The 19,119-nt window shown below is 42.2% G+C and overlaps 1 protein-coding gene across 28 annotated transcripts in view; it reads left to right on the forward strand.

Annotated features, from left to right (window-relative positions):
* SLC37A1 (solute carrier family 37 member 1) overlaps positions 1-19,119 on the forward strand; it is a 46,986-nt gene that overhangs the window by 7,485 nt on the left and 20,382 nt on the right. For 3 of the 28 annotated variants that reach the window (XR_008575893.1, XR_008575894.1, XM_054816665.1), the window contains exons 1-10: positions 1,809-2,993; positions 4,157-4,236; positions 7,019-7,304; positions 8,993-9,074; positions 9,884-10,010; positions 11,536-11,614; positions 12,460-12,595; positions 14,099-14,175; positions 16,026-16,192; positions 16,931-16,968. Coding sequence is in view for 23 of the 28 variants with exons in the window: in XM_054816665.1 (XP_054672640.1) it covers positions 7,249-7,304; positions 8,993-9,074; positions 9,884-10,010; positions 11,536-11,614; positions 12,460-12,595; positions 14,099-14,175; positions 16,026-16,192; positions 16,931-16,968 (762 nt within the window). In the remaining 5 variants the exon portion in view is untranslated. Of the gene's footprint in view, positions 1-1,802; positions 2,994-3,045; positions 3,535-4,156; positions 4,237-5,248; positions 5,409-5,615; positions 6,377-7,002; positions 7,305-8,992; positions 9,075-9,883; positions 10,011-11,535; positions 11,615-12,459; positions 12,596-14,098; positions 14,176-16,025; positions 16,193-16,930; positions 16,969-19,119 lie in introns of those variants that run through there. The other 25 variants (XM_054816826.1, XM_054816801.1, XM_054816817.1 and 22 more) reach the window with 23 other exon arrangements.

Here is a 19,119-nt window from a genome sequence, read left to right on the forward strand (position 1 = left end):
CTGTCAACCAGGAAATTAGGTTATCTTCTCTGAGAGAAGTGCCAGCAGAAGCATACGTAAGCATGTCAACTCATACATCTTTATTTCTGTTTGGTTTTGCAGACAAGAACACGCCCTTTTCTATTTCCTCTAGCATGAACATTGCCGGAGGCTTAGAAAGCCAAGCTGCTGGCATGCTTGCTACCCAATAAAACCATTTACTGGACCGTATCCTTCATTTGTATTTCCTTCTAGAAAGGAAGTGGCAAAACATCCTCTCTGTTGTTCTCTGTGAGGCTCTAGATTACATATGTTATTTTAAATAATGGAGTTTTGTGTTCTGTTTTTCAACCATTTACTCCTGGCTGTAGACCACTTCTTATCTCTGACGGACCTCTGGCCCTCCTGTGATACTGGACACAAGCAGGCTGTTGTGCAACCAGCAGCACAAGCTCATGCTGCTCCTTTTCTCTACGTTCTTACTTATTTGATGGCTTCTGGCAACTGTAGCTGGTGGTGACCAGCACTGGCACAGCAGGGAGCAGCTGTGCCAAGTGTGGCAGCCAGGAGGTTTCAATGATGTTAGAGGAATGGAATATGGAGGGACCTTTATTTTAATGGGAGATAGTTTCTGCTTTAAATAGGAAAAATATCATAGGTTTTTGTGGCTGTTGGGCTCATGCTTCTTGCAAGTTGCTTGTAACTGAAGAGAGAAAGATACTCAAGAAAGGTTAAAGTATTTAAGGAAATTAAAAAGGGCCAAGCCAAAATAAATTAAAAAAAAATGAGGATCCTGCATGATGGTGATAGTAGTGATAATTTGGGATGGCTAATCATGTATACAAACAAATGCATTGTGATGGGTCTGACCTTTTCTGCTGTAAAGAGACAAAGCTTCATTTTTCTATGTGCCTGTGCCAGTCAGAGTAGATGGTGCCTGGGTGCTTTCCCGTGCTGGTGCAAAAGTGCAGCGACATGAGTCATGCAAATCTCTTTTCCTAGAAGAGCACTCCCCATCTAGTTTTTGTCTCTGCTAAGTGGTTATTACAACGGAAATGAACAAACGTCAACATACATAGATGCTCTGCTCTGGCTGTAACTACCCCATCTATAGCTGCTGTTAGCGTGTGCTTTGCCAGCCCAGAGAACAAATGCCCTCTCCCTAGGACAATGGCATTGCCATGATGCACCTGCTCAGTATTACCTTGTCCGGTTCATGCCCCATTATACGGGGACAGTAAATGTGGAGAGCTAAAGCAGCTCTGGAAATGCCTGTTTACGCTCTACCTCCCAAGCGTTAAGAGTTGGCTAAACTTAGTCCTGCTGCCCAGGGCATCAGCCATTTCAGCTGAGCTGGTGAGGGTTTGGGGAGATGATTTTTCTTTCAGATTCACAAGGGGCATAGGACTGCAGTGTCAAAAAGCAACCAGGCAGTGTCCTCTCCCCAGACACTGGATGAAATTGTGGATTGTCTTATACTGGGTGATGGTTCTGTAAAAGCTGTACTAATGTGAGACTTTTTGATGCTGAGTAGCCGCTTTTGCTTTTATCTGTGAACCAAAATTGCCTCCTTAGAAGATAAGACTGATGCTAATCAAGCGCAGTGCATTAGCTTTTCAAGTAGGAACTTTGTAACATTTGAGGAGCTGAAGACTTTTTTTTTTTAACCTCCGATTCACTACTTACAAATCTCAGCTAGAAGGATGTGAGCCTGAGTGGGAGTCAACATCTGCCAGTGACAAACGTAACAGCAGCAGGTTGTGGAACACCAGTCTGCATCGCACTGGTCTGGGTGCAGCTCTGGGACCCTGGTTATTGTAAGGGCTTGTTTATTGACCAGGTGGAAGCGAAGGGAAGATGCCACCGGGATCATGGAGCAGAGCCAAGCACCGTGTCTAAGCGTTTGAACTGTGGAGCCTAAGTAATATCACACTGGGAGTCAAAGAGTTTCTTTTATTGGTATTAGCAGCACAGGCAGCGCAAGATGGCAGGGCAGAGACAAAACAGAACAACATTTTAGTGAGTGCCTTAAGCGGGTTGCTTGTGCCAGGCAGGTGATTGCTCTACAAGGGGCAAACAGTTATAAATTAAAACCTGCACAAGGTAAATGTTAACAGCTATTCAGTTTTGGATGAAATAAACAGCGTAAGGTTATCCACACAGGTGAGGCAGTCATGAGAAAGAAATATACCTGCAGCTGGAAGTACACATTTATATAAATAACTAAGCGTTGAAATATATATGCTTGCTGAAAATGAAAAAGCACTGCAGGATCAGGAAACCAGAAGGCAAATAAAACAAATATTTATTAAAGAAGCAGCACCGGATTTTTCTGTCAGTTTTCAGATGATAGTGCATGATTTCTTAACGTTTGCGGTTTGGCACCAGGAATACCATCGCGTATTTCAGACGAGCAGCCGACAGCGCTGCGGTGGAGCACCCCCGCACCCCCACCCGGGCCGGGGCCGGCTGCCTGCCTGCCCGGAGATCGCGTCGGGCCGTCTCTGGGCCGTCACTCTGAAGCGGGAGAGGCCGCCGGGGTGACAGGTGGGTCGGCGGGGACGGCCGGCGGCACTGGCTCAAGGAGCGGCTTTTCTCTCTCCGGCGGGCTGGGGGTGGTGCCCCGCCGAGGAGCCGCCGCCCCCTCAGCCCCGCGGCGGCGAGGCCCGGGGAGCCGTGGGAGGCCGGGCCGGGAGCAGCGGTTCCTCTCGCAGGCTTCGCCGGCCGTTACAGAGGTGGCCCAGAGCCTCCGCGGGTCGCGCTGCTGGCACGGACCAGCCCACGGGGCGATTCTTACCAGCCGCCGTGGCACAGCCCGCCCCGCCGCCGCAGGGCGCCCTCCTCCTCCACGGCGCAGTGGGGAGGGGCCCGGGCAGACCGGTCCCGCCGCCAGCTCCCGCGGCCGGGCGGCGATCCGCAGCCGCGCCCGGCCGCTCAACTCCGCTCGGCTCGGTGCAGGCCAGGCAGGAAGCAGGAAGCTACCGGCGGCGGGAGGGCGAGAGCAGCGACAGCGGGTAGGTTCGGCGGGTGGGGGGCGGCCGTGCACCTGCCGTTCCCGCGGCGGGGGCGGAGCGGGGGCGTCGCCGCCACTTCCCGCGTGTGCGGCGGCCCTTTCCCCTGCGGGACTGCTCGGGAGCGGCGATCGCGCGGGGGATATCCCGGGCGCGGCGGCGCCGGCTTTCTGCCGGAGGCGTTGGGAAGGCGGCTGGCTGCAGTGCTGCCGGGGCTCAGGCGCTCACCTCCCCGGCCACCAACGCCCCCGGCTCCCCGTTTTCTTTCCTTCCCCTTTTGTCTTGCTTTCCTCATTTTATGTCTTCGAGGCTGGGCTTGCTGTGAGACCTTCTTCCTCCGCCCCAGCCGGCGGGGTCAGGCCCCGGACCCGGGGATGATTGTTTTGGGGGCACCCTTACGTTTCGTTGGTAGCGGAGGGACTAGCCGTACGGTTGTAGTCCTGAGGGTGCGCGGCTGGAGGCAGGAGCCCGCCGAGCGGCTGTAACCCCGAGGCAGAGACCAGCCCTCGGTGGGCATTGACCTGCCGTGAAACGTCTCCGTGGGGTACGAGTGGGGGCTCCCGGACGCTACAGCACCTCGTACCGCTGGGGAAGGCCCGCTAAAGGGGGAGGCATGTGCTCGTTACCTTCCTCCTGGCCTGGCCCCGCGGGGTGAGGGTGTGCTGTCCTCGGCCTGGCTCGATGTTTAGGGAGGCTGGACGGCCGCCCTGGCTTCCACTGGATCATCTGGTGGTGTGGGAGTCCCTGGCGGGGCGCAGGTGGTAACGCGGGGTCCCGGGATGCAGGGCGGGATTCACTTGTCCCCTGTTGTTACGCCAGGATTAAGTGTTTTCTGCCTTCTGTATTAAACAGAAGGACTGAGGCCATTTAAGGTTCAAAGCTGATGGATTTGGCAGTTTATGGCTCAGGTGCAGAGCTGCTGGGTATTAAGCACAATATGCATTTGATCTGTGTGTGTCTAAAGGCTTTTTGAGCCCTTAAGGACACCCTGAGGAGGACTCGCGTTACCCGTTGTCTCTGCATGCACAGAATTAATGTCTGCCCTCCGGGGGAGCTGTGCCTGACGGGGCAGGGGCCAGGCAGGGGCTGCAGCACAGCTGAGCCAAGGTTTGCAGTATTTGCAGTGATAAAGGCCAGTCGCGAGTGACTGTGTTTTCCTGAAACAGGGAGGGAGCTATGTTTCAGCCAATGCAGCAAGAAGCCTGAAGAAGCAGTACAAAGTTTGGAAGGTAAATATGGATGCAAAGTAAGTACCAGAATATTGCTTTATACCTTGCAGTAGGTACAAGGAGGAGGAAGTGAAAGTATTTGTTTTGACTGTCAGGTAAAATAGTTGCTGAAAATGAAAGAACATAAAATCGGTTTGAGTGATTGAATTGGGAGTTTGTCCTTGGGCTTCGTTAGTAAAACGGAAATATAAAGGATGTATTGGTAAACTACCAGTTATGTGTTGTAGCCTGAAGAATAGCTTGGTTTTAAAATCTGGTTTAATCTACAGCAGGATGTGATCTTTATAACCTGTTAACACAAGTTTTATTGCCAGAAGTTTTTTTGCTTTTGTGGAGGAAGTTGTGTTTGTTTATTAAAAGCACGTGAGTGTCAGAGGAACTTAGGGATATATGGGGAGAGAGATCAGTTGTTGACAAGTAAACGAGAACTCAGATGTCTCTGCCTGCAGTAGATAAAATGAAACCAGCCCCTGTCAAATAGAGTTAGGGCACAGTTCTCTAAATGCTGCTGATAGTCCAGTCGTCTTTGCTAGGGCCTTGTGACTCGATTTGTGGCAGGGATACACTGTTAGGAGGTGGTGTGAGTATGATCTGTGCAGCAGGTGCACAGATGTGCAGCCTTGTGTGACCGCTTAGTGATGAAACCTTTTGTAAGATGTGTGAAGTCTTTTTCTGTTTACACTAAAGCCGTTCAATAGTAACCTGTTAAACAATTACTTTTCTATAATGAGAATTGCCTTGTTCCGTTATATTTTAAGGGAACTGTTTAAAGATGTTTATCACCTCAGATTTTTGTTCTTTGCTGGCCTCTGTTTTTTCCCAGTAGGCATTTCTGTCACCTCACTTAGTGTGGTCAGTTAAATAATAGTTTCGGTGTTTGCTATAACTGTGAGAGAGGGGAAATGGGGTTTGAGATCACCCTGAAATAGATCTGTTACTACTGGAAGAAAAATTCACTCCTAGTGCCCACCTCTTCTTCTTCTTCTTCCCTTTCTTCTTCCGCTGCAGCTATCCAGAGCTCATTTCAACCAAACAAAAAATTACTGACAAGCAGTTGTTGGTTTGAAATTGGAGTTCAGCTGACTTAACTAGCTAGCCAAGGCTGTAAGGGGTAGTCCCACCTTTAGCCTCTGCCTTTATGCTCCTGCTGCTTCAGATTCATCCTGCACAGCAGTTTTGTGGCCACAGAGTGAGTTAATATTCTCTATTGGATCAGTTGTTTTTCAGGGCAGGCTTTCTGATGTATTAGCCACCTGAACCATCGCTGTATGGGAAGGAGGTGGAACATGCCAAACAGGATTAGCAAGTCAATTCACTTTTAGGGGAGGGAGGTGTCAAGCTGAACCAGGACACTGGAAAAAATAAAGGTATGACAAAAATGTGTTAGCATAAAGGAGCAGACCCTTGATCTTTTGTTGAGATACTGTTAGGTGAAGAGGTGGTAGTTTTCCTCCATTCCTGGGGAAAAAGCCTATGTGGATAGTGAAGCTCACAAGTTGCCACCTTTGACACAGCAGGCACTCTTTGGTGTTGTCATTCAGCTGGCTGAGGAGGAGTAGTTTTGATTTTTGTAGTAAAATGGGGCAATAAAGATGAGAGGAGAGAGGCTCACACCTTTGCCTGCCCTGTGGCAGCCTCTAAAATTCCAGGCAAAGGCAAAACCTTGGTCTTGGCAGGTGTGTTTTCTTCGAAGGAGATTTTGCTTTAGCATGCATCCCATCAATTACCAGGAGAGCTAGTCCTGTATCCTACCAGCTTCCCGTCAGGAGCACGGCAGTGGCTGGTGTTAAGCCCGCTGACTGGGCTACCGGGGGGGTAGAGGTTATGTTGCAGACCCTGGCATGTTATTTGGCATCCTGCTGGGGTGGCTCTGCTGTTAGCACACAGGGAGGCTTGGCTTGCACGCATGAGTTGTGGTCACACCTTTTGCCTACAGTGCCTTTTGTCATGTTACTCAACAGTTGGCTCAGACTTGCTGTGAAATAACAGTGCAGCTAGTTCCTGTTGCAGTGCCTGTAATAAAGGGTGCTGTGCATCTTCTTCTGTTGAGGGGCTTTGGCCCAAATTTGAACAAACAGGAGGAACTCTACAAGATTTTAAACCAAACTGAATTAATGCTGCCACAGTCTCACTCTTCCCTGCATGTCATGTATGCACGTAAGTCCGCCTTCTCCCTTGTGCTGGATGAGCTGGTGTTGGGAGCTCAAGTGGTGAAAATACTTTTTTTTCTTTTTTATAACCTTTTCCAAGTTTTCTGATGATGCGATGCTTTGTGCAGCACTGATACTGGGACAGGGAAATTGGTCTGAAAGAGGGAGTGCTGGTCAAGTTTTGCTGGCAGCATTGTTCAGCAGCACCCACTCTCAAGCTGGAGGAGTCTGTTCTGGGCTGAAAACGCTACAGTCATTTCTGAACAAATTTCAACCTCATTAATGTTTCTGACCTGTTAAAATAGACTTTTGTAAGGTGGGGAATTGCCTATTTCTAGTCTTTCTGGGACAAAAGCAGAGTGTTTTAATGTCAGCTGGCTTTGGATCATGTTCCAACTGCATCTTTCCCTTGTGTCCCCACTGCTTTATGCTATGCTGACTTCTCAAAATAGATTATACATGATAAAATTCAGAAAAGGCTGTGATTTTTATCAGCTTAAAATTCTCCCTTAAGTTTTTGATGTCTAGAAGGTTAGTTATGGTAATTACTTGTCTCTGAAATAGATAATTGCTGATTCAAACATTATGATTAGAAAATATTACAGTAACTCAATAGGAATATTTACTTACCAGCTTCTCTTATTTGAAGATCAGCAATTAACAAAGGCAGAGTGAAGAATTTGCCACGTCGTGACTGAAGGTATAAAAAAAAAAAAAACCCTACAGGGAGATCAACTCAGCAGCATATCTTCCACGTTTGTTAACAGCTTACCATTGCATGGCTTTGGGAGGACCTTTGTTAAGCATTCTGAAGAACAGCTAACATCGTCACAAGTGCATAATTGCATCGCCTAAAATTTAATACCAGCTGTAGAGTAGATGGCTCGGCTTCCTCCTGGGATTCACTTCATCACTTCATTTTCACGAGATCAGTGGTAAGTCTCGAAGTATGGTGGTGATCTTTGTTTTGGACAATGTGAGTTTGTATCTGGGGAAGATGATACTGTTGCCTTGCTCTATTTTTGCTTTTTCGTTGCTTAAAATATACAGCAAGAAAATATAGACAGTTGTATAACAAATAAATATTGCTGACACTTAAATATTACTGACATTTAAAAAGTGAGATACTATGTTGGGGGAACCCAGACAGACCCTTACTAGTCAAGCGTGCTAGAGAATAAAGCCTTTTGTCCTTTTCTTTGCAAGGTATGTATTTGAAGGGATAAACGTCGGACTTTTGTTTTCAAACTGTTGGGTGGGAGGGGTGCTCAAGCTTAGCTTTCTCTTCTTAACCAGAAGTGTATTTTCTCCCCCCGTAATTTGATGTGTAGTATAGACTTGTAGAATTGCAGTTTTAATTCTTGCTACTGTAATATTAAAAAAAAAAACTGGGGGAAAAAAAAACAACAACAAAAAAACCTCAAAACAAAATGAAAAACTCTTTGCTTTAGGAAAACTAATCCTGGAAGTTGGATGGCATCAGTTCTTGTGCTTTCTGAGATAGAATACTGAGTCAATTGTGTACAAATAACAAAAAAATAACAAATGAAAGACCAAGCACTTCCCATTTGAGTAATTTTATCACATGCTTTCTCTAGTAGAACAGCATCACTTGTGAGGATGTTTTCAGTTATGGGGGTGAATAACTCAACTCGTGGGATAACTCAGTCTTTTTTTTTTTTTTTTAATGTCTTTGTGAATATGCCAGAACCATAAACCAAGACCCTTTATAAGGCAGAAAATGATTGAAAAAGGTTAATTAAAAATTAGGGACCATAGTAGGCTGTGTGATATTAGATATAATATGTACTTTTATTTACAGATGTTAATTTTAAGATCAAGGCTAGAAGGAGCCAGTAGATACACTCTGATCTCTGTGTATTGTTAAAAGCACCAATCCACAAAATGCTCTCCTTCTTAAACAACTGAAATGTGCTGTAAGTAGTGACAGGGAGTTTAACATGCCTTTTTTATTTAGATGAACTGCAGAGAAGGACCCAAGGATGCCAGTGAGGTGCAAAGGAAAATTTCTTCCCAATCCCAAAGCTGGTTATTTACGTTCATGTGCTCCAGCTGACAGTACCCACAGTCAGGGTCAGTCCCCTCGTCCATCTCTAGAAATGGCTGACTTCTGTTGTTACAGAGAAAGGCAAAAGTAAAGCAAAATCCTAAAAGCAGTAAGGAAGGAAAGAAGTAATGACCCACAGTAGCCAAACAGTTCACTGAGCCATCATTTATGTCCTGGTCATAGCAGAAAACCTGATGAGACGGTGAAACGTGAAATCTGATTATCAGCACGTTTAATGTTAAACTGCCTTTTAATACCCCCCAAAGGAAGGTTGTAAACAAGGCAGATGAGCTCTGTGGACTCCAGAGCACTGCCGTGTTGTCCTGCCCGTACCCGAGTGCTACGAAGCTCCCTTCCAAAGCCAGACGAGAGCAGGTGTCGTAAAGCAGCGTAACTGCTACGGTGGCTCTTCAAGCTGTTAGAGAACATGAAAAAAGTTGTCTTCCAGTATTCCAAGATTGCCAATGACTTGTGTAATGTTTTTATGTAATTTAGTACTAAAAGTAAATTTGAATAAAATAATTTCCAAATACTTTTTATTTTTTTATGTTGTAGGTATAGAGCCTTCATTTTCTCTCTCACTTTCTTGTTGTACGCCAGCTTCCATTTATCAAGGAAACCTATTAGTATAGTTAAGGTAAGCAAGGTCGTGTCCTTGTTTAAACATCCTTCTACTCCTGTCAAACACGGAAGTAGTCATCTTTTTCAGTATTTCCTTTTGTAAAAGGCAGTGTTAAACTTTAACTTGGAATGGTTTAAAAGATGAAAAACTGATAAAGCTAGTACGCAGTGACATTTACTTGATAAATTTTAGTGAGACCACACCTAGAATATTGCATATACATCTAATCTTTGGGCTTAACCGCTCTGCCTACACTTAATTCATCTGAATTAATCTAATTGTAGATATTTTAAGAGTTTACAGGTTTGCATTCATATGCTCTTAACTGATGAGTCAAATGTGATAAAATTCTACTGACGTGTACAAGACTGTTTTAAGTACTGTTGAGTGTCATAGTTGTCTGTACACTGGGGACTCTGTTGCTAGTGAAGCTGGTGGCAAAATATTATCCAATTCTAGGTTTGTTAGTTTAATCTTTGGCCTGTATAACTTGCCAAACACAAACCAAATCCCCCAGGGCTGCATTGTGTATAACTGATAAAAGTGGGCGAAGTAGATTGATGTTAGTGAAGAATTTTGAAATTCTGCAGTATCAGAAACATGAGTTCACTATAGCATGTTGTTTCTAACCACGGAATTACTCTTTCATGTAATGCTGGCTTCACCCAGCAGAATACCAAGCAATTAATAACAGCTAACAATTCTACTGATTTCAGTGGGTTTGACGCGGGTTCATAGAGAGCTAGAATTGTTGCAGTTGTTGCTGTATGAAGATTAACAGCCACAATTGAATTTTCCATTTTTAAATTTCCTTTGTGTGTCAGGGAGAGCTGCATAAGCATTGCGCTGCTTCACATGAAGTTGAACTCAACTCCTACAAAGAATATGCTGCCCAGATTCAGCCTGTCAAAAAGCCATCTAATGTATCTCAGTGTGGCTGGGAACCTTTTGGTAAGGGTTGGGGTTTTTTGTGGTGGGGTTTTTTTTTTTCTTTCATAATAATGAGCTGATATTCCTAATCAGGTTATTTGCCTCTTGCTATTTCTTCTTCATGTGTGAAGGGATTCAGGAGATGTGTATGGGAGGAGTGTTTTGTTTTCCGTGGTTTCACTGATTTTTTCCAAGGAAAGTTAAGTTGTGACTTACCTTATCATGTCTTTCCTACTTAAAGTTACTTAAACAACTGACATTATTTTACCTGTTACAGCTGTGAGATGGTTCCGTAGATCAATTTGCAGTTAGAAAATGGGATTTGTCTTTAGAATGTCTATTAAGGAAAAAAAGGGTAAAGAATAAAATAAATCATTATCATTTTGTGCTTTTTTAATTCAAGGTCCAGCAATCATTTAAATAAAATTACTTGGTGTTTATCTAAATTGGAACTTTTCAGAGTCCTTATCTGCTAGAAAGAATATTTTTCTCCCCATTTTAATGGAGAAAAATGGGACATTATTGCAGAATAGCATTGACTACTTACTGAATAGCTTATGAACCTGGCCCTTCGCTTAATTTTAAGTAGGCAAATATTTTTTTCTATTTAAATTCGAATTTAATTGTATTTGAATTTAATAGAGATTTTGAATCCTTCCTTGACACTTTTATCACTACCAAGAACATCAGTGACATAGAATATTCTGTCAATATGCCAGTCCAGTCTATCTAGCCATCCATTCTAACTTTTATTTAATTAGCAATTAAAAAAAAGTCCTACATTGTTCAAAGATAATTAAAGATCTGAGCTCTGGATTTTCTGTGGACAAAATTCTGTGTATTAACTCCTTGCTGCACAGTAATCAGTCTACTGAAATTATTTAGTCCCACAGGTTTTTAAATTTATTGGAATGCAGTTAAACTTTGTTGCTGTTTCTTGTCCCTGGACCAAGGGGAGACTGAGTTTGCTTGTCTAAAACACTAGTTAGATTTCTTCATGGAGATTTTTGAGCTCCAGAGTCCTCCTTTTTCCAAGAACGCACAGGTTATTGCAAAGTTATGCTTTTGGGATGGTGCTCTAGACTTGTTCTTTCAGCTCTGTTTTTCAGGCAATATAGCTGGCAAACTGGGATTAATGCTGAAAGAAGGAATGCTTTAGTAACTGTGACTTTATTCTCAAAGTCAATTGTGGCTCCTTGCAAATACACAAATTGTCTTTCTTGGTATGAGCTCAGGTCTCTTGAGATCAGACTTGGTGTTTCTATCTGGGTGGAGTCCCTCCTGCTCCCTCCATCCCGCCTGCAAGTCCCATTTAGTTGTGATTATGATCATTGGCTGTACAGAGCGGAACCCTGGGTTTTTTCAAACAAGACTTCTATCTCTATTCCTTATGAGTAGTTGGAAAATGAAATGCAAAAGGCTTTAACCAATTTAAAAAAAACATATATATAAAGCTGGTTCCTTAAAATTCTATATGATGATGGATTTTTTTTTTAGCCATTTTAGCATATTTAAACTGATAATTTGTTTTGAAAACTATTCTTAGATAAGAACAACTACAAACAGTTACTGGGAGCACTGGATTACTCGTTCCTCTGTGCATATGCAATTGGAATGTATTTAAGGTAAACCTCACTCTCTTGGAAACCTGCTTTATCGCTTACTGTTAATTTATGAGGTTGTATTACTTCTGAGATATTGTCCTTTCCTACTGTAAAGTTTCTGGTGAAAAGAGTGAGAATTTGGTTGCTGAGGAAAAAAACCACATCATCCTGAGTCCTCAGTGGTATCATACCTGTTGGTATATAGAAGGCTTCTTACCTGCACCCATCCTGACTGCCTCGTACAGAATGCTTTCCAACTTGCAATCTAGCCTGTCTTTCCTTCATACGGAATATGGAGGAATATATGCCGGAATACGTCCTCAAACTTCATCAGCCTCCAAGTTGCACGTGTAGACTAAACTGATTGTCCTGGCTTTCTCTATAATCAAAGGACAGAAGCAGACATCTCCTAAAAAATACTACCGAACCCATCTTAAAATGCACAGTATTAGCTGCTGTTTGGAGATGCTTTTTTTTATTGACGAAAACCAGAACCTTGGTAACTAGAATCATTAGCAAGGGAGACAAGTCTCACTGTAAATGGCTGGAGACACGTCCCACTTTATGGGTCATTTGGAAAATGTAAGTAAATGACTTCCAGTGTGCTCCAGGTGATTATCTCCGAGAAAGATGGTTGTGCAGATGCCAGTATTTGGCAGTTAGTGAACATGAAATGTTTGTTGTTTGTTTTGTGTCAAGTGCTAAAAAAATGCTCATTTGGTGCTGTGAAGGAAAACAGCAGTTACCAGTGAAGTTTCTCCTCAACCAGAATTAAAGAACGCAAAGTATTCTTTATTTGTGAAGGCTTGGGGTATGATGTCATTTTTAATTGTTGTCTGTCTTTTTATTTCCTTTCACGTTCCAAGTGGAATAATAGGAGAACGACTACCTATCCGGTACTATCTGACAGTTGGGATGCTTGCTAGCGGACTCTTCACTGCAATGTTTGGATTTGGTTATTTCTATAATATACATAATCTGTGGTTTTACATAATGGCCCAGGTAGGCACAATGTTATTTAGAAACTCTGAGTTTCCATAGCGCTGTTTAGTGTTGTACTGGGTTTTTTTTCAGTTGCAAACAGTGATTAATGGTTGGATGGGAGGATGTAAGTGCTGGCATACATTGTTGTTGATGACAGGCAGAAATGATAGAGTGGATAGCCCTAGGTTTTATTTTTGAAAAATGTTTTTTTAGTGGAAGAAATCTTTGAAAACAAATTAAAGTGTTTCAGTCTGTGTCAAATCAGCGATCAGATCTTTGCAAGCTTAAATGTGGGTGAGTTTTAAAACAAATGTATTTACTTTGTCAGTCTGCCAAGACCTGAGTGACGCATCCTGGCTTTCTATGCAGGAAAATTACATTTATACTGCTAGTGATGAACAGTCTCCCACGTTGGTGTGGCTGAGAACAGGCAGCTTCTGTAACGAGATTCATTGTACGAGATTTTTCAGAGCACTTGTAGATCTGATCGGGCGTCACAAGAATATTTACCAATGACCTAAAATGGGATTCAGGTCAGGACCAGGACATGGTTAGCGCTTCTGAGTCACTTTGGACAGGTCTCACCCCGCACTGCTGCTTGCTCTGTGTTACTGCAGTAGCACTTTCACCGCTGGCACGTTTGCATGGCACTGTGCAACACGGCACGCAGCAATACTAACCTGGGTACTGCAAGCTTTTGTAACCATTTCACCGAGTCATCTGTTGACCCATGTCACCGCTGGCTCCTTTAGGGTTAAGCCAACTATCTCTGACACTGCTGCGCTGCGTGATGTGGCCAGTGAATCCTGTGATGCCAAGGGTGGTCTCGCACTGCCAGCCTGATTGGGTTTTGTTGGGTTGAGTGAGGTTGTTTCATTGCATGTTCAAATGCTCCTTGTACATGTGAATTATTGTATTGTGATCTTGTGTTAATGTGCAATTCTGGGTGGGGAGCTTTTTAGAAGTTGAGATGAGTTAGGGCTAGGATCTGTGTGATACGGAGGCTGAAATAGTTCTTACTTCAGCCCGAATATAGTAAGTTAAGTTTCTCCTCTCAGTTTATTTACAGGTGTCTGTTAAGCCCTTTAAAGTTAATGTCCAAAGTTATCCAGTCTCCCCTAAAGTTTTCTTTTTTCCCCGCTTTATTTGATTGCAAACATGCTTTGCCATATGTTCAAATTGAGATAAGTATTACATTGCTATTTCAGTGTGGGGAATTGGTTTTTCTGTTCGGTTCAGTGCAATGTGATTTTTGGTAAGCCTGTGATTGAATTACAATTTTTTTTTGTGATTTAAACCATAAAATAATTGGAGAGATGTAGGTGGAGGGAAGAACCTCTGCAAAACATTGTAACTTGTTTATTCTTGGAAAAGAATGCTTTCAAACCCCCCTACTAAATTTCTAAATTCAAAGCATTTGTGTAAGCTTCCTTTTCCTAATGCAGAACTCAGCAGGAATTGTGTAGGAACCTGGCTTATTATAGGGTATGTTTGTTTATTATTATTTTTATATACTTTCAGATAGCTAATGGGTTGGTGCAAACTACTGGCTGGCCGAGTGTCGTTACATGTATTGGCAACTGGTTTGGAAAAGGAAGGTAAACAACACGTAATCCAAAGTTTCGGAAGTACAAATCAACGTGTTCTACGCTGTAATATTATAGTCAATTTAAATGTCTTTCGCTTCAGTGGTTTTGGGGGATGAAACTACCTAGTTAGGTAGATCCTTGAGAGGAGTTTTCTTTGTTAAACTGATTAGTTTGTATATTGGTTTGAAATATTCTGTCTCGTGTCAAAACAGTGTTCTGTGGTAGCTCTTTAGTCAGATGTTTAGTTTTTCGGATGAAATATTTCAGAATTGAATTAAGAATAATTCTTACAAATATTAACAGTCTAAACCCACTTTTAATAAAGGCTGTTGTTGTGCTATTTTAATGTGGAATTTCCCATGTTTTTATTTGTGTTTCAAAGCAGTTGTCAAGGTGTAACTCTAAAAGGATCTTTTTGTCTAATGTCTTTTATTTCTAACACACTTACAGAAACCTGAAAATTTAATTTAAAAAAAGAAAATACAGATGGCAACTGATTTAACCTTTCTTTTTGTCACTTTCTTTAAATCCTTTTTTTTTTTTTTTTTAATAATCCTTCATAGAGATCACTCATAATGTTTGTTCTGTCACATCATACAGGAGTTTTCCATAAATTTTGCAAGAGCTGCATGCTAAATCCATTGGCTCTGATAACGGTTGATGCATGTAGCATATAGTAATGCTACTCTAGTGCCATCCATTATAGATGCATACCATTGAATGAACATTATCGTCAATCGGTTCAAGAGAAGGGCATACAAAAATTAAGTATATGCTTTCTGTATAAAATCATGGGATAGTTAAGATGATGTAAGCTCAAACTAGTTTTCCATAGTCCCTGCAGCCTTTTTGGTGAATGTTACAAAATGCAGAGAATGATAACCATCATGCAATACTGAACGAAATTGGTGAATGTGTGCAAAACAAATGTGTTTATTCAGATTTTGCATGTGCAAAAGTAACAGCCTTTACTTTTAGGAGACTGCATAGTGGACTGGTTTGAATGTCAGTGATCTGGTTCTTGTTTTCATTTTGTTACAAATTCTGTGAAACATGAGCAGACCCCTTAGATTTTGTCTTCAGCCAAAGGAAAAAGATTTGGTTTAGTTCAAATTAGGTTGCTCCAGGTAACCTCCTGCTGAGGCCAAGGCAGTTTTCCCATGATTTACGAGGAAAAGAAAACCTGTTAACTGTCATGACTTTGGTAGGATTCTTGTGGTTTACATTAGTTCAGCTGGAGCTATTCTACAGCAGGTCTAATCTGGGATTTCCAGGCAGACAGCGGTTTGATATGTCTGTTAGCCAAGCTTGCACAGATGTTATCTTCTGCTAGTGCCTAGCGAATCCAGAATGTGATCAGAAAATACTGAATTTGCTCTACCTATCCTGTACAGATTGTTTTCTTCTGCATGGTAAGTCTAACATATCCTGAAAGCATTAGATTATTGGTGCTATGTGTCTGCAGGAGGACTTTCGTTCCCAGAAGCATCAGAATTAGCATGCATATGCTATGCAACATCTGCATACTTTTTTTTTTTATCAAAGAAACTCTATCCAGAAATATGCAAGCTGTAGTGGTGCCTTTACATACCATTAAATGCAGGATGAGTTCTGTCCTGCACAGAGAAGTATTTAGAACACTTCTATTATTACACTACTATTAATATTTAGGTGCCTTGAAATTGCCAGATGAAAGACTGTAGCATAAAGAGGTTGTCAGTTAAAGAACAAGAAGATTGCAGATATTTCACTGACATTGCAGATGAACAGTTATTTTTGATACACTTTTCTCGAGATAGTAATGCTTATTGTTGGAATAATAAGAAATGTTTGGGTTTTGGTTTTTTTTTTAAATGCAGGAGAGGTTTGATCATGGGAATCTGGAATTCACACACTTCAGTGGGAAATATCTTGGGATCCTTAATTGCTGCTTATTGGGTGTCTACGTGCTGGGGTCTCTCCTTCGTGATGCCTGGTGTTATCATTGCTGTGATGGGGATTGTTTGTTTCCTGTTTCTTATTGAACGTAAGTGCTTTGATGGGGTAGAACCATGGAGGGCTCATTATGGGTGAAGAACACCAGCTGTTTAAGCTAAATGACTCAGTGCAAAGTATATTCCTCAAGCTATGCCAGTACTTAAAGAACTTCTTCGTAGAACACTAGATGGAAAAGAACCTATGTACGTCTAAGGAGTTTATATGGTCAGACTCTGGCATACCAGTAATGCTTCAGGATTTAGTCCACTGCCCTGTCATTAGTTCCCTGTCATCATAAATTGTTCAAGTGTATCTTAGCAGAATGTCCCACCTGGCTGCAATGCCTATTTTGTGCTACCATTCAACCCATGCCATCCATATTCTGTGCTATGAAATACAGAAGTCAGCTGATAGAGCAAGTTTTGTCACTTTAAATTAGAAATTAAAAAGGAATGCCCCATCTTGTCCCTACGTAGACTCAGAGGTATTATGAATGCTTATTTTACTGTAACTGTCCTATCTCAGGAAGTAAAAAGTACTGCAGATTTAACTAGAATGCTGTAATGAGCCAGAATAGCATGTAATGTGATTATAGGATGGGAAGGGTACCATGCAGCACCCTTTTCTTTTTCCCCAAAGCTACAGTTAACACATTTCTACGAGGACTACTTCTGTGTTATCTGTACTGTTGGTTTATTGTTGGTAAATTACACTACCAGTAAGTGTTTTAAGAGATATTCATTATGCTTTTTTTCCACTATTAACTATGCATGGTATTGTATTTCAGATCCTAAAGATATAAGTTGCTCCTGCACACCATCCAATGTAAGTGAATGCTTTTTCTGTTTTGGTGTTTTGGGGTTTTTTTGCCTCCCACTACACATGTTTATTATGATAGTTCTGGAAATCAGATAATCTGCATGGCCCTTTTGTGCCATGCTGTTATAACTGAACCTATACTTGAGGAAATGATTGGTCTTCTGTGCTTCGCTGGTAAACCAGTAGCTTACTTCCTATCAAAGCAATATGAATCAAGAGGTGAATGAGTTTGTTTTAACAAAAGTTTTGGAATAGATGATATTACTGCAATAAACCAAGTAAAAACTGTTCATCGTTTTTTTGAGTTCTCTTACTTTCCTCCAGTCTTCCTGGCCATCTTCAGAGCATCTTGACCTATCTCCTGCTCTTGCCTTCGTTGCATAGGTATGGCATAATGAGATAGCTGCCAACCATATCCAGGGAAGTGTCTCACTGTTTGAGAACCCTGTATTAGGCATTGCAGAAAGTAAAGAGCAAACAGCCCTTTTGCTGACGTAGCGTCAATGAACCATTGGGTCACATGACAAATCAATGCTTTAGGTTTTGTGGCATCACAGAATAATTTAGGTTGGAAGTGGGAGGACCTCTGGACGTTGTATGGTCCTACCCTGTGCTTGTAATAGGTCTAAATTTGACATAGGATCAAATTGCTTAGGGCTTGCCTGTCAAATTTTGAAATCCTCAAGGATGGAGGTGCTGTTTATACAGAGATGACTTATTTATTTATTTTTTAAATAGTGAGCTTTTAGAATACATTGATCACATGCTTTACTGGCGTCAAGGCAGTGGATCTTGCTATTGTATGAGAGCTTATACTTCAAGGGCTTAAATTTTGGTAAGGTAGTGAACCTCACTGAGCTGTAAGTATGCTATCACACAAACTGTGGAACGCATACTGCCTGGATCACAAGGGAAAATGCAACTCTCTTGACATAAGAGTTTGAAAATCCAGCATCAGCAATTGAATGCTTAAGGCATTGTTGAAGCAGGATTGAAGTGTGTGTGTGTGCAAATATCTAAGCTTTCTTTGGGTTGCTGAACATTGCGCGTATACTTCCCGGTGCCATTATAACTCTTAATTGTTTCTAAAATGAAAGCTTTCTCTTTAAGTATTAGTATTAGGTTGTTCAAACGTTATTTTAAAAATAGGTTGGAAGCAGTTAAGCTCTGGTACCAAGATGTTTGCCCAATGCTTTTGAAACAAAAGTTCAAAAGACATTTTATGTACTCAGAATCAAGTAGTGTAGAAAGCCATGTCAGTGGCGAAAAGGCATGCCTTAAAAAGCTTTAGCTACTACGTGAGGAGGTGATTCCTTTCTTGCCTTGTGTAGTTCTGACCCAAGAGGAGGGAGGCATCCAAATAGAATGAGAGAAAAATAACAAGCAAGGAAAGGGAACAAAAGAGAGCGCGTTAGGAAGATCGGCTGTCTGTCTGTAACTTCTTGTAACAGAATGTCATTCGTAGCCCAGTTTCATTTAGGAGTGTGCTTGCAGGTTCATGTCCATTTCACGTTCCGTAAGATTCTGGTACGTGTTTGTCTCTGACAAAGAGCCTGGAGCAACACGCTGCTCTCGGTTTTTCTCCTTTGGCTCCCAGGGACTCGTGGGCAGTCAGGTCTGCCACGTTTTCAGCTAGTTCTGTGGAAAAATAGTAGGGGGAGATTGGCAAAGAAGGTCCTAAGGTTTCCCAGGTGTGAGGGCACTTCAGGGCTGTTGGGGAAAGTGTTGGAGGGAAGGTCCCAAGGGAATCCCACGTATGTTTTCCACTGCTAGGGAATTATATGTAAAGATTGGCTGCATGTGTAGGTAATTATACTATACCTTTCAGTTGCAAATCTCGCAGGTAGATTGTACGGGGATGATTGCTCTAGATGGCTTTTTACATTTTAAATGCTCTCCTCTTCTTGAATAGTAACCGAAGGCAACTTTTCTAGTCTGTTATCTCCTCTTTACCAGTTAATGGGGTTTTTCTCCTCATATAAAGTGCTCCTGATAAAGCTTCTGAAAACTTTTACTGGTCTGTGGAACTCCTATTCTTAGTTTGTTACTGTGAGATACAGCACGCTCACAATGTGCTCTGTATTTTTCATTTAATTCTCTTTCATTTCTTAAAAGTAACTTCTGTCAAGTATAAGAATATTTTAAGTGACTCTTAGA

The sequence above is a fragment of the Grus americana genome, chromosome 1 (assembly GCF_028858705.1).
Source record: "Grus americana isolate bGruAme1 chromosome 1, bGruAme1.mat, whole genome shotgun sequence".
Taxonomy (NCBI): domain Eukaryota; kingdom Metazoa; phylum Chordata; class Aves; order Gruiformes; family Gruidae; genus Grus; species Grus americana.